This window comes from Cannabis sativa, chromosome 5, assembly GCF_029168945.1.
Source record: "Cannabis sativa cultivar Pink pepper isolate KNU-18-1 chromosome 5, ASM2916894v1, whole genome shotgun sequence".
NCBI lineage: Eukaryota > Viridiplantae > Streptophyta > Magnoliopsida > Rosales > Cannabaceae > Cannabis > Cannabis sativa.
The window spans coordinates 11,467,525-11,483,612 of NC_083605.1; the positions used below are offsets into that span (position 1 = coordinate 11,467,525).

General features: G+C 32.1%; 1 protein-coding gene across 1 annotated transcript; it reads right to left on the reverse strand.

Annotated features, from left to right (window-relative positions):
• Window positions 1–1,048: 1,048 nt before the first annotated feature.
• On the reverse strand, window positions 1,049–11,538 carry LOC115717590 (uncharacterized). Its single transcript, XM_061115422.1, has 7 exons — window positions 11,009–11,538; window positions 9,869–10,061; window positions 8,320–8,858; window positions 8,027–8,219; window positions 7,771–7,835; window positions 7,163–7,373; window positions 1,049–1,537 (listed from the first exon to the last, which is right to left on the reverse strand). Exons 2-7 carry the CDS (start codon window positions 10,022–10,024, stop codon window positions 1,172–1,174), a joined length of 1,530 nt encoding a protein of 509 aa, XP_060971405.1. The 5' UTR covers window positions 10,025–10,061; window positions 11,009–11,538; the 3' UTR covers window positions 1,049–1,171.
• Between the last annotated feature and the right edge of the window lie 4,550 nt (window positions 11,539–16,088).

Sequence of the window (16,088 nt, forward strand, 5' to 3'; positions counted from 1 at the left end):
TATATGTAATATTTGATTGATTAAATAATGTTACAATAATGTGTTACAAGTTTTAATCTGGTGGGGGAATGCTATATTATATTTGTTATAATATGAGATAGATTAAAATCTTAAAATGTGACATATTATATATTAATATGAGATGAATGTATATAATGTGATTGAGAGTTACATACATGTAATATTCACATAAATTGTAACATAAGAAGTAGAGTTACTTACTTTTTGTAACCTCCACAATTATCATCAATATTAAGTGTGTAAAAAAGTGTTACACATCTTAATTTAAAATTCTTAATTCTATATGAGTTATGGTGTGTGCATGAGTTACATTTGAGTCCATAACATCCATGGGAGTTATGAGTTTGAATTTCAAAATGTGTAATCTTAAACACTATAAATAGAGGTCTTTAGTTCACTTGTGAAAACACTTTTTTTGTGAGTTTCTATCAAAGAGAAGACTTTGCTAGAAACTAGAAGCTTGATAAATCCAGAAAGCTATTTCTATTATTTTCTTTTCCCTAAGTGTTTGTGGTAGGGGGAAATAAGCTTTTGGACAAAGGTGTAAGACCTTGTTCAAGTTTGGTGATTCCCCTATTATACACTTATAGTGTATGTGGTATTGAGATTGCTCTCACATCTCTTATATATATATACTATTTATATATTGTGTTTCACGTGTAGCTTATTGCTTTGAGTTGTAATTCTTCTCTTTGTCTTTATATTCTCTATTTTATGTGTATATTTTATTTCATGTTGTAGCATTATTTAATCCATAATTTTGTTCTTTGTATTATTTGTCATAGAATTGTAATCTTGTTGGTTTGATATTTCTATTGGAACACAATAATTTATAACAGCGTTACGGTAGTGAAGATCTATATTTTCGATCGATTATATATTTTGATATAATCAAAAACATAGATCCGAAATTTTTTTCTTTATCTTTTTTCCTTACTTTTATCTTTGTATTTTATATTTTGTACCATAAAACACCGAAGATATACACCATATTTCTTGCAGTGATTGTGGAATACAGGGGGTCAAGTTTTAATTCTGAAAAGTGGAATCATCCATTAATTATTTTGTATATTCTTAATTTGGATACATAAATTTGTTGTGTATAGATATATGTCAAATAATTATTATTACCATTTTTTATTATATACCTCTATGAGTGTTTGTTTTCTTGATTTTTCGTAAACTTTCTCTCCCACATCTCTACTTCTTTTATTGAATTTGATTTTCTCTTGAGAAGAGAATATAAAGATGAAGGATCATAAGCAGGAGGAATGCTACATGGCCAACTCTTCGCTGGAGCTTTCACCATGGATTCCATCATGAATTTTTTTGTCAGTCCTATTGCTGAGCAAGCCATTGCCTCGGAACATAATTCAGTAGCTTTTTCAGGTATAGTAGGCTGATATTGCAAGAGCTTTGCATATTCATTTAAAATGTGTAACATGTAGTCATACACATACTCCATCTTTAGCTCATTTTGAATGAATTCACTTGCTGTCTTTCCTATTTTTTGAGCCTGATATAAACCAAATACACAAAATAAAACAAAGTTATAGAATTAAAATTTCTATCAATTAATAACATTGAAAGACTCAAAGAGCATATATAAATTTATTATTTATTTGGAAAAAATATTTTATAGATTAATAACTTTATATGTATTAATTAGTTAATAAACAATTAACAGATTTAGTGCATCTGTTAGTTAGGTTTGTTTATGTATTGTTACTTGTCAGTAGGGCAGTTATATCGGTTAAGTTAGTTAATCATTTTCTGTAATGTTTATGGGTCTTTTAGTTCAGATGGTTGTACTCTGCTTTGGCCTATATAAGGCTTGTTCTTTATTGTTTTTAATTCATTCCAAATAATAAAAACATTTCTCTTATTACTTCTGCAATATGGTAACAGAGCAGGGAAGTCATGCTTCCCTCTGATCCTAATCCCTTCTTCCTTTCCTTGTCGTGTTCTTCTTCTTCTCCGGTGACGTTCGTGTTTACAGTGAAGAATTCCTCTCTTCATCGACACTTCCCCTCTACTCTTTATCTATAACGTTTTTCTATCTTGCTTCGTTTCGATCATGGCGACAAATGATCAAGAAGTTGGTCCTGGCAATGAAGTTCCTACTCATGTCAATAATGGAGATGATCAAAGCCAAACAACCAAAATAGAGTGAACACACAGTTGATGAGATCAAGAAATCCTATCGAGGATCCTTCCGATACTTATTATCTACATCATGGTGATAACCCTAGAAATGTTCATGTGTCCCAATTATTGACAAGACAAGACAATTACATTTCTTGGAATCGAGCAATAAAATTGGCTATTTCTCTTAAGAACAAATTGGGATTCTTGAATGGTTCCATTCCCAACAAACCTATTACTGATCACGTTCTTTATAATGCTTGGATTCGTAACAATAACATTGTGATTTCTTGGATCATTAACTCTATTTCTAAGGAAATTTCTTCTAGCATTTTATATGATGAGTCAGCTGCTGCCAGTTGGAAAGATCTCAGAGTTCGATTCTAGCAAAGGAATGGTACACCCATCTACAATCTCAAAAAATATCCGATGAATCTGAAGCAAGATAACCAGACAGTGAGCATGTACTTCACCAAGCTCAAGACTGTTTGGGAGCAATTATCTAACTTCAGGCCAAGTTTCACCTACAATGGCTGCTCATGTGGTGGAGTCAAGAAGCTGCAAAAACATTACAACATGGAATATATTATGTCATTTCTCATTGGGTCACCTGATATCTATGCCTAAGTGTGAGGTAACATTCTTGTGATGGATCCGTTACATAAAACTAACAGGGTTTTTCATTTTGTAACATAGGAAGAAAACCAGAGGAGAAGTCAAAATCTCTCTGTAGATTCTAATTCCAACATGGCCTATGCCTTCCAAGGAGAGAAGACAGCATGCAAACCTGAATCTCAAGGGCCACCTAAAACTCATCCACCAAAAAGAGGCAGACCTTTCTGCACTGTAATATGCATGGACATACCATTTAAAAGTGCTACAAGATCCATGGGTATCCTCCAGAGTACAACAAAAATGGGAAAACTAAGGAGGCTACACCAAACTATTTTCAAACATTGAATATTGACTGCCCCACTTCAAATGAAAGTAACACGATGCTACCACAATTGACCCCAAATCAATACCAACAACTTCTTAATCTTCTTACTGCACAAACCATAGGCCTTAACCCGACTAATCCTAGTTCATCTGCAGGTAATTCAGGTATTGCTCTGTCAAATTATTCTACTCTTCCCCAAAATAAATATTGGATTGTCGATTCAGGAGTTACTAGGCACATTTGCTCTAACCTAAACTTGTTTCTAAATGTTCATCCCATAAAGCCAACTAAATTGATTTTACCCAACAATAATTACATTATGGTCCACAAAAGTGGTAATGTACAGGTCACCAGCCAACTTGTTCTCAAAGATGTGCGTTATGTCCCTAATTTTCAATATTACATCATTTTTGTCAGCTGCTTAACTTATGGGAACAATCTTGCATTGAATTTTTTTGCTGACCAATTTTATATACAGGAAATCAACACCAAGAAGATGATTGGCAAAGGTGAATCAGCTAATGGTCTATCCATCTGGGACATCACATCCATTTCTGCCAAAGCCTTTACAATACAGCTGAAACTTGGCACAAAAGATTAAGCCATTTATCTGATAAATGTTTAGATTTACTTCAAAATTCCTTGCACTGTAAAATTAGAAATTTACATAATGTTGAACCATGTTACATTTTCCCCCTTGCTAAACAAAAGAAATTGTGTTTTTCTAATAATGCTAGTTTGCTAAACAATGTTTTGATCTTATACATTGTGATATTTGGGGATCCTATCATGTTGCTTCTCATTCAGACCATACATATTTTCTCACTTTAGTTGATCATTCAAGATTCACTTGGATATACCTCCTTAAACAAAAATCTGATGTTCTTACTATCATACTGGACTTTCTTGCTTATGTACAAACCCAATTTAATTGTGTTTTTAAGTGTTTTAGGTCTGATAATGCACTACAACTTATATTTAAATATTTATTCTCAAGGCATGGAATTTTGCACGATGTTACATGCATAGAAACACCAAAAAAAATGTTGTGGCAGAGAGAAAACATCAGCACCTTCTCAATGTGGTAAGAGCTCTATATTTTCAATCCAAAGTCCCAATTCAGTTCTGGACAGAGTGCTTAATGACTGCTGCTTTCTTGATCAACCAAACTCCTACTCCTAATTTGAGTAACAAAATTCCTTATGAACTTTTGCTTGACAAAATTCCTGATTACACCAATCTAAGATGTTTTGGGTGCTTGGCTTTTGCCACTACTTTAACATCTCATAGAACCAAGTTTCAGCCACGTGCTAGAACTTGCATCATCCTGGGTTACCCTAGAGGTGTAAAAGGTTACAAATTGTATGACATTAACTCTAAACAAATTTTTATATCTCGCAATGTTATCTTCCATGAACATATTTTCCCTTTTCACACACTAAACACTGAAAGATCCACTATCGATCCTTTCTCTTTTCTGGTTTTGCCTCATCCTCACATCACAGGCACACACGTTCATGATTATCCAATACACAATACTAGTGCTACTATCCCTAACCCCACTTGTAGGATGACACTACTAATGAAACAAGAACTAAAGATCCAATACCTCCCAACAATGAAAAACATCTAGTCCACTCTTCATCATCTCTAGTGCAACCAAGAAGAACAAGCCGTGTCACATGACCACCCAGTTATCTTCAAGACTTTCAATGCTACAATTTGTTATAGGACAAAACTTCTACTCCTCATCCAATAGCTAAATTTATCTCTTACTCAAAACTTTTAGACTTACAAAGCCCTCATTCTTGCAGTTACTGTTGAATTCGAGCCACAAAATTACAAACAAGCAATTCAGTTTTGATAGTGGCTGCAGGCTATGGACAATGAATTGTTAGCTCTTCTCACTAACAACACTTGGACAATGGTGCCCCTACCACTAGGGAAACATGCCATAAGATGCATATGGGTATATAGGATAAAGTACAACAGTGGTGAGAGTGTAGAACGTCTTAAAACACATTTGGTTGCACAAGGTTATACACAGCAGGAAGGCTTAGACTTTTTTGACACTTTCTCACCGGTTGCGAAAATGGTAACATTCAAACTCCTCCTTGCCATTGTGGCTATCAAACAGTGGCACACATTGCAAATCGACATCAACAACGCCTTCCTTAATGGAGATTTGGATGAGGAAGTTTACTTGCAATTACCCCAAGGACTTAAGCTTCCATCCAACATTCAAGGCACAAACCTTGTCTACAAACTCCACAAGTCCATCTACGGCCTTAAACAGTCTTCACGACAGTGGTATAAGAAACTCATTGAAGCTCTTCTTGAAGAAGGATTCGCCCAATCAAAAGCTAATTATACACTCTTCACCAGAGGTTCCCAAGACACATTCGAGGCACTCCTTGTCTATGTGGACGACATCATCCTTGCATGCCCCAATATGAACATACTACATCTTCTTTAAGATAACCTCAAAACCAAATTCAAGCTCAAAACATTAGGACAACTAAAGTATTTTTTAGAGTTTGAAATAGCTCGTGCCACCTCTCGTCTTTTCGTCACACAACGCAAGTACACACTGCAATTTCTTGCTGACACAGGGTATACCAACAATAAACCAACAAAAGCACCAATGGATCTTAGACAACAACTTGATGACAAAGAAGGTGACTTACTTGATAACCCATCTCACTATCGCCAACTTATTGGTCGACTCTTATGCTTGACTCTCTCACGGCCAGACATCACCTATGCTGTTAAAACACTCAGCCAATTCATGTCTTATCCACGGACTCCACACTTGAAAACTCTACACTACCTTCTTCGTTATTTAAAAGGATCACCAGGCCAAGGTGTTCTCTACTCCACCTCCTCTTTACTTCACCTGCGTGGTTTCTCTAACTCCGACTGGGCATCTTGTCCCATCACTCGTCACTCTACCACTAGTTTTTGCATATTCCTTAGCGAATGCCTCATTTCTTGGAAGACAAAGAAGCAACCAACTGTATCTAAAAGTTCTGATGAAGTAGAATATCGTGCTTTAGCAGCTACAACCAGTGAAGTCACATGGATACAATACCTTTTTATGGACCTTCATATAACACAACCAACACCAGCATTCATCTATTGTGATAATCAATCCGCTATCCACATTGCTAACAATCCTACTTTTCACGAACTGACCAAACACATTGAATTGGACTGCCACTTCATCAAGAAAAAAATTTCCAATTCTACTATTCGCCTCATCCTTGTTAGCAGCAATCTCTAATTAGCTGATGCCTTTACCAAGTCTCTTCCTTCCACTACTCTTACTTCTCACCTTTCCAAGATAGCCATACACAATATATATGGTCCATCTTGAGAGGGGACGGGGGGTAACAAATTTAGTGGTTATTTTAGTCAGGTTCGTTTTATGTATTGTTACATGTCAGTAAGACAGTTATATCGATTAAGTTAGTTAGCCGTTTTCTGTTATGTTTCTGGGTCTTTTACTTCAGATGGTTGTACTCTGCTTTGGCCTATGTAAGGCTTGTTTTGTACTGTTTGTAAATCATTCCTAATAATAAAAAATATTTCTCTATTACTTTCGCAATAACAATAAAATTATTAAAGTATCATTGAAGAAATACATTGAGTGCAAGTGCTTGCACCTAAATTACTAAATGTGATACTAAAATTCAATGTAAATGAGTTGTATCAAATATATCTAGTTAATTCGTTAATAAAAGATAGATAGAAGTCTTGTATTTTTATAATTTCTATTAACAACGGACGTTATATTATACAAGCACTATTATTTTTACAAGCTCAAACCAGCAGAAATTTGTCTAGTAGTAACAAATGGAGCCTCTAGGGTTGGCTAACAATTTGTTTAGGAAATAAAGTTTTGAATGCAAATTTTTAATTACACAAAACTCCTATTCATGTAAATCCATTAAGAACCATAAAGAAACCAAGTTAGGAAAAAAAATAGGCTTGAAAACATGTCAGAGTAATGCACCATGAGATAGGGATGAATATGTTAAAATATTATAGTGTTACCTCTTTTTGGTGAGAGTTGCCCCAATCAACAGCAAATTTTATGGATCTACACTTGTCATCGGGATTAATGGGCCAATAATGGTGCCTTGGTAATAAACCACGAGTGAAGAAATCATAGTAACGTGGCTTTACCAGTAATGTCACAGCATCACATGCAAGAATGTATTTTTCGCTAACCGACCATGCTGCTCCTTCAATATAAATCTTATACCTAATAAATTTATAACGTAATTATTTAATTGACAGTACACTAAACATATATTATAAAAATTTTATACAAAAATAATAAGAATAACTTTTATTTTAAAATAAAAAAATTCAGTTTCAATTTGAACAATTTATAAACAAGAATTAATCTTAAATTATAATTATTTATAAATAATTTTTGATTATTTAAGCAATTTATAATAAGAATAAAGCTTAATTTATAATTATAATCATATTTACTTAAAAATAATTTTTTTATAATATAATATATATATATTTTTTATTTATTGTTATATTGATATTTTTTAGTATTTTAAATATTTTTTTGTAGTGCATGTAATTTTATTTAGTTATAACCAGGTAATTATATCATGTAATATCTGCCCATTATACATATATACCTATGGATACATTGCTTTGCCAAATTTGATTTGTTGTACCCTTTCTTTGATTCTTGCTCCCAATCCTACAAAAGCCAACATTATGAGCAAGGATTAGTCTTGTCATGGTAATCAAACACAAGAATTTTATGTAATATATACATAATGTGTCACTAGTATATGTGGCAATTAAAAGGCCAAATCAGTTGATAATTAAATTTAATTAACTATACAAGAAAATCAATTTAATAAAGAATATATAAAAATTCTTGATCACCTGGATATAAAGACGAGCTTTCCAATCTTGTTTGTCTGAAACATTACATTTGAGAAGGTCTTTTCTAGTGTCAGCAACATATGGGTTTCCTTTCCAATAAGCATAAGGTGCTCTGTTCAACCATTTGGTTTTCTTATTGGCCTTTTCTAACTCTTTCAACAAAGGTACCCATGGCTTTATATTTATCTCAGGCCTAAACAAAAGATCAAAAGAGGTTAGATTAGATTTATGTAATACTAAGTAAAAGATTTCTATTTAAAATTACACTTAGAATATTGTTTGAGATGTCTTACCAACCCCAAAATGTCCAATCAGGGAACACAATATCAAGTGTATTGTCATCCTTACAGAATCGAAACAATGGAGGTGGTGACGTGGCATTTGACCCACTATATTTGCTTGACTCAACCGTTGGCCGATCACCACAATTTAACATCAAATCTAAATCAGGGACTCTACCTGGGTACCTACGTAACAACTGTAGGATACCCCACAGAGAAGAAATGTCTCTAGTTTGGAAGGGCTTCTTATAAGTTTCAACGTAAGCCTTTCCCTTTATTATCACGAGTCTTAGGTGAGCCATTGTTTGAGCTCTCTCAACCATTTCCTTTGATATTCCTGTAAGAGCCCACGGCCTTAGGTCTTCATAAATCCATCGGAAGTACTCTGGACACGTGGCGTCCGATGAACGGTCTTGATTGGCCTCTTGGGGGTTGTAGGTAATGGGATTGTGTGAGGGACATGTTCCGTTATGGTTGTAAGCAGTGCAATCTAATTGGATTTCCGAATTCCTCTTAGGATATTTGTAGTGTGGAATGGTATTTACAGTACTCTGACAAAAAAAAAAAAAAAAAGGAAAAAAGAAAAAAAAAAGGCAGCTTCAGAAAATTGATTTGCACTATGTTAGTGTTTGGTACCAAAAAATTTGAGAGGATAAAAAGTTATAGATGGAAAATAAAGTTTGGTTTCATGTAGTTGTTTGGTAGAGATGGAGAAAATAAAGTTTCATTTTAAATTTTAATTTTTTTAGTAAAAAGTATTGGAAAATTCTATAATGCACTCCTTAAAAGGTATAATACAATTCAATCTGTTTTTAGAATTTGAAATAATTTTTTAGTCAAATTTTTTTCCATGGTCATGTAAATTATACTTATTTAAGACATCCTGCAAAATTTTAAAAAATTCGAAAAATATTAATATGTCAAAAATTGCGTTCAAATAGTATGTTGCACGCATGACTATTTTATTTTATACGTGTGTAAAATAAACTATTTGAACAATGTTTTCTATATTGTAAAATATTCAAAAAATTTGAAAATTTTGTAAGATATCTTAAATAACTAAAACCTACATGAATACGAAAAAAAAAATTAGACTAAGAATGCTGAAACAAGTCGAGGATGCATTAGCATATCTCTTTTAAGAGAGTGCATTGTAGAATCATCCAAAAATAAAATTGTATTATTTGTTTTTTTTTTTAAAAAAAAAAAGAAAAAATAGTTTCAACTTTTCAGTTACTTCTCTTAAATTTTAGACATATTATTTTCGGACTAGCTTAATTTTTTGTATTAACTTTTCTATTTTCCTCCAACTTTTATTTTTTTTTCCTATCTTCTCACTTTTTTTCAATTATTTTTTCACTCTTTTTCCCATTACCCATCAATGAATCTAGGGTTTAGATTAGAATTTTACATATTATTGAATGTTAAATGATATGCAAGTAAGTTGTTATAAGATAATAGACTGAGCTTCAAAATCAATCAAATTTACATTTCAACAATAAGTTTAAAATTCACACAAAATAATTGCATTTCCAAAAAAAAAAAACAAATTAAAACTTACAGTAGTAGTAGTTTTGAAGAAGAATAGGGAGAGCAATGCAGTGAAGAAAAGGGAAAATATAAGGATGAAAAGAGAAGCTGATTTAGCTGATTTCACAAATGGTCGCCAAATGGTCTCTATGAAATTAGTCCACACCCATTGCATGCTGTCTTTCATTTTTAACTTTCCCACTTCTTCTCAGTTATATATATATCTGAAATATAACTTAATTACTTATATAATAATAATAGGAGTGATGTCTACAGTTCACTAGAAATGTGAAATAGACTATAACAAGATCTTAAATATTTAACTCGTGTACCCGCTTAGTTGTCCTTATTTAGTGATTATTAATTAATATGTATATAAATCACTTAAACACCTTGTTTTGTTGGCAATAATGGCAATTACATATCCATAAAACTAAATGTAAAGTATAATTTATTAAAAGAAAATAATATTAATTTTTTCAAAAGAAATATAATAATAGTTTTAATAAAACCATTACAGCTAAATTAAACTCGTCATATATATATTTAAATAATCATTTTTTTTAAAAGAATATTGTTATTATTACATTTAATCTTTTTTAATAATAGGAATTATCAATACATTAATGCGTTTGTAATAACATAATACCTAATACAACAAATTATAGTTTCGAAATCTTTACACCATAAAAGAAAATCTAACAACAAGTACAACACATACATATCATGATTACCAACTTATTATATCGAACTAAAACACATTCATTCGTGATTATCTATACAATATTTGTAATTAGAAATTTGTACTTAGTAGGCAAGCCTTGTGTTTTATTTGCATAATAAATGACAACATTACACTTACAAACCAGATTTTTGGTCGATTCTATACATTTTTTTCTCTTTTATATTGTGTTTATAATAAATTTTTTTTGGAATAATATAGCATTCTTCAAACAATAATCACATCTTTTTTTAAGAAAAAAAAAAAATTAACACTCATCGGTTCCTAACTTTTTCAGACAGTAAAACAAAAATAATTTAATCTCAATTACATGTTCCATCTAATCCAACGACCATCACAAGTAAATATTATAATACAATATGAATACACAGTTAAATTAGATATAGTATATATTCTTATGGGTAATTTCCCATATTTAATTAATCTCACCTGTATTTTTGGATCGGCTTGACTAATAGTACTGCAAACGAGAAAGCAAAGATGTTCGAAAGTTGTTCTTTTCAAACTCCCTTTTTGTAGTCCAAATGAATTAGCTTGAATTCTTTGTTTTGATCTGAATTCGAAAATTTTGATATGATTTCTCTTGAGTAAAAATTTAAAATCTACTAATCAACCTAACCCATACCAAATTCTCTGTGAGTACTCCTATAATATCGTAAATTTTAAAGGATACAAGATATTGGTTGAGTCCTATAATATTAAACTCTCTGTGTGTGTGGGTGTGAGAGAGAGATAAAGGTGAGAAAAAGTATAATTTCTATTAATAACTAGTTATACTATACAAACACTATTATCTTTACAAACTCAAACTAGGAGAAATTTTTCCAGTAGTAACAAATAGAGCCTCTAGGGTTGGCTAACAATTTGTTTAGCAAATAAAGTTTTGAATGCAAATTTTTAATTACACAAAACTCCTATTCATGAAAATCTATTAAGAACCATAAAGAAACCAAGTTAGAAAAAAAATGGGCTTCAAAAACATGAAATTGTAATGCACCATGAGATACGGATGAATATATTAAAATATTATGGTGTTATCTTTTTTTGGTGAGAGTTGCCCCATTCAACAGCAAACTTTACGGATCTACACTTGTCATGGGGATTAATGGTGTCTTGGTAATAAACAACGAGTGTGAAATCAACGTAACGTGGCTTTACCAGTAATAATGTCATAGCATCACATGCAATAATATATTTTTCGCTAACTAATCAAGCTGCCCCTTCGATAAAAATCTTATACCTAATAAATTTATAACATAATTATTTAATTAACGATACACTAAACATATATTATAGAAATTTTATAAAAAAATAATAAGAATAATCTTTATTTTAAAATAAAAAAAAAATCAGTTTTAATTTATTATTTATATATTTTTTAAGTTTCTTATTAAGAAAATATACTTTTATATAAGAATAATTATATCTTAATAAATATAAATATCTAGTTTATAAATTTATTTATGAAATTAATAATTTTACTCTAATATATATAAATATTATATTTATTAAAAAATAATTTATTTATAAAATAGTATTAAAAATTATTTATTTTTATTGTTGTTACATTGATATTTTTTAGTGTTTTGATTATTTTTTTAGTGTATGTAACTTTATTTAGCTATAACTCATCTAATTTGCCAAGTCAGAAGTATATTCTGGGAGATTTTAGCGTATATATATTGTAACACTTTAACTATGTTAGGCATCATGTTAACGTGATTTTAAACTTAACTGTGCAGCTCGTTGCTAATCAACGAGGTTATTAAAAATCGTGATTAATTAAAATTTTGCTTAATTAATCAAAAACACAAAATAACATACATATATAATTCCAGGATCCCGTTTACAAAAGCATTTACAAAAGTTTCACTGTACATATACAAAAGTCTGTCGTCTAGCGACTACAAAATAAGCCCTAATGTTCCAAAGATCGTACGCTCCAGGCCTAACCGTCTCGACATATACAATCTTCATCTGCTCGCTCTCACGGCTTCTCAGCCTTAGCCTTGCCCTTACCTACACATAGAAATAGCAACTATGAGTCAATAGACTGATTAGTAAGAAAAGCATAACATAAAACATCATAATATGCTGGGTTATAATCAGCACCCACACACACAACCATAACCCTATCCCCGTGTCCCACACGATACTGAGTCTAGAGTGTTCTTACGACAGTACTATCGACCATACTCTAATAGCACCAATGTGATAGCATCGATATCGTACTTGAGCCAAACATACATCTATCAGTATCCAGTACAACTCTATGTATACTGATACTGCTATACTTGTAAGCTAACAGGCTCCATAAACATGCACACTCAACATGTAAATACATATGCATATCATTATACTAATCTTACCTTGTTTTCGAATTCAGGTTTGTCGGTCAACCTGAGTGGAATAACTGCTCGACGAATTACAAGCCCCTAAATCACATCATTTATAACATGGGTAAGTGACACGCTAAATCACAACCGGGGACTTAGGTTTTAAGCCAAAAGTTTTCCTACTGAAAATTAACATGGCAATATCCTAAACTAACAGGGAATTAACTAACTAAAGCTCAGAAACTAACACGAATCGAAAACACGAAAAGTGCAGGAAACCGGTTTCTGATCCAGTTAACTGGTTTTACAGGGCCTATAAAACCGGTCAACAAGTTTTACACCAGCTAACCTAAAAATTTCAGAAACCTAACCGAAATTCACCATTAAAGAGCCAAGCTTGAGTTATAAAACTCAAAGCTTGCTCAAACCTTATAACAGACCTCAAAATCAGCTCAAAACAACATATTTCACCATAAATAAACTTCAGAAAATAATAACAAACATCAACAGCACCTACAGAACCCTAAACCCCCCAATTCACGCAAAATTTCTTCACTTAAAGCTTAAGAAAATAAAAGAGATTAGGTCTAAGAACTTTACCTTGGATTGAATCTCTAAGAACCAACAACAAATCACCAAAAACAAGCTGAGGAGACACCAATTCTTGCTGGTTCTTTAAGGAATTTCGAGAGAGAGAGGGGGGGCGGGGGGGAGTAAAGAGAGAGAAGTTATTTCTCTTTAATTTCTAATTTTGGTTTCAATAAATGAAACCTAATGTTTATCTACTTATCTAACTTAATATTCAGATTATAATACAAATAAAATCCCACTAGAAGACAAAACTAACTTAGGGCGAAAAGACCATAATGCCCTTGCCCACACTAAAAGTCATAAAATCAATTAGGGGTATTTTTGTCATTTTAAAATCTGGACTATTCTCGAAATTCTCAATGTCTAACTATATTGTCCCGCTATACTAAAAATACTAAGATGTGATTCTAATAGCCAAACACCACGTTCTAATGTTGCCGGGCACAAAATATGCAAAAATATGAAATTCCATATATGACATATAAAATACATTTTGAATTCAAATAAATCTCCGTAAAATGATAATTCATAACTAACATGCAAGCTTCATAATTAAACCCTAATTATCTATTAATTTCTAAATTAAAATTAAGCGGCGTTTACAATTATCCCCCCCTTAAAAGGATTTCGTCCTCAAAATCTAACCTGAACAACTCTGAATACTAAGCCCTCATATCAGACTCTAACTCCAAGGTGGCTTCCTCCACCTTGCTGTTCCTCCAAAGTACCTTGACCAACGCTATGGTCTTATTTCGAAGAACCTTATCTTCTGTCTAAGATCTAAACTGGCTGTTCTTCGTAAGATAAGTCTGATTGCATGCTCAAGATTTTCATAACTTAGCACATGAGCATGATCTGAAATGTACATTCGCAATATGGAAACATGGAATACGTTGTGAACTGCTGAAAGAGCTAGAGGCAAAGCTAAATTATATGCCACTTTTCCAACCTTCTTGAGAATCTCGAAAGGTCCTGTAAACCTAGGTCATAATTTGCCTCTTTTCCCGAAATGTTTGATCCCCTTCATCGCAGACCCCCGTAGGAACACATGACCTCCTACCTGAAACTCTATATTTCTGCATTTCAAATCTGCATAACTCTTTTGCCTTCACTGAGAGGAAAGCATTTAGCTTTAATCTTCTCTATTGCTTCATTAGTCTGTTGCACTGATTCCAGACCTAAGTATTTCTTCTCTCCTATCTCATCCCAATGAATGGGAGATCTACATTTTCTGCCATATAATTAACAATTCATAGAGAGCCATCCCTATTGTACTCTGATAATTGTTATTGTACGAGAACTCTATCAGTGGTACATATTTACTCCAGGAGCCCTTGAAATATACAACACAGGCTCGTAACATATCTTCCAGTATCTGAATTGTCCTTTCAAACTGTCCATCAGTCTGAGGATGAAAAGTTGTACTGAATTTCAGTTTGGTACCCATAGCCCGCTGAAGACTCTGCCAGAATTTAGAAGCAAATTTTCGGATGCCTATCCAAAATTATAGACATTGGAACACCATGTAATCTTACTATCTCCTTGACATACAATTCTATATATTGATCAACTGTAAAGGTTGTTTTTACCGGTAGAAAGCGTGCAGATTTCGTGAATCGATCTCCCACAACCCAAATTGAATCATACAAACTCGTGGTTCTAGGTAATACCACAAAGTCCCACTTCCACTCAGGAAGTGTCAAAGGCTGTAACAAACCTGCCGGCCTCTAGTGTTCAGCCTTGACCTACTGATTAACTTCTAGTTAGATTTATGAACTTGTTAATACTTGGACTAATTTTACAATATTTGTGTAATATTTAATTGTAATTTATTTAATTACTTCTATGAAATGAAATTAGGTATATAGGCTAATCATAAAATTAATTTGAATAATATTTAATTTACCTTTTAAAAAAACAAATATCTAATTTAAATTTAAATTAAATAATATATAAATTAAATTAAATTAAATAAATTGAAAAAAAAAATAATCATTACAGATTTGGCGTCAATTGTTAAGAGGCAAATGGCGTCAGTTTTGGGTTTATATGGCGTCGGTTATTTACTATGAATCGATGCCATAGGGCACATATGGCATCAGTTCTTAGCAAATAAACGAAGTCATAAGGCACATATGGCGTCGGTTGTTTTAGACCCTACAACGTCACCTGGATCAGCGTCGGTAGCCAACTTTGCCAAAATCGACGCTGAAAGGCCTTAAAAACTGCCTCTAAAAGGCATTTTTGTAGTAGTGTTTAAACTGAAAAATTGGTATATGTAAATTTCAAATAATTAATAATTTTTTCTCAATTAAAAAGTTTTCAATTTTAATTTTAATTAAGCAACATTTGCATAAAAAGTGTTGCTATAGGCATATTTTTATATATAAAATTGTTGTCTTAAAACTTTACTTTTATTAACAGGCAACGCTTATATAAAAGTGTTGCCTTTAAATATTTTTTAGTAAATTAAAAGTGTTGTTAATGATATTTTTTCTAGTAGTGACGAGTCTCTTGACCTCTCAAGCAACCAACTTTCTGGCTCTATTCCAGCAAGTATGTCAACCATATCAACACTAGCT

What these genes read in the sequence shown, in the direction of transcription:
- LOC115717590 (XM_061115422.1), bottom strand. Translation starts at nt 10,024, where the DNA reads ATGAAAGACAGCATGCAATGGGTGTGGACTAATTTCATAGAGACCATT. An exon ending in GATTGGACATTTTGGGGTTG is followed by an intron (nt 8,220 to 8,319) that starts GTAAGACATCTC and finishes TCTTTTGTTTAG; the next exon opens with GCCTGAGATAAATATAAAGC. An exon ending in GCAACTCTCACCAAAAAGAG is followed by an intron (nt 1,538 to 7,162) that starts GTAACACTATAA and finishes GGTTTATATCAG; the next exon opens with GCTCAAAAAATAGGAAAGAC.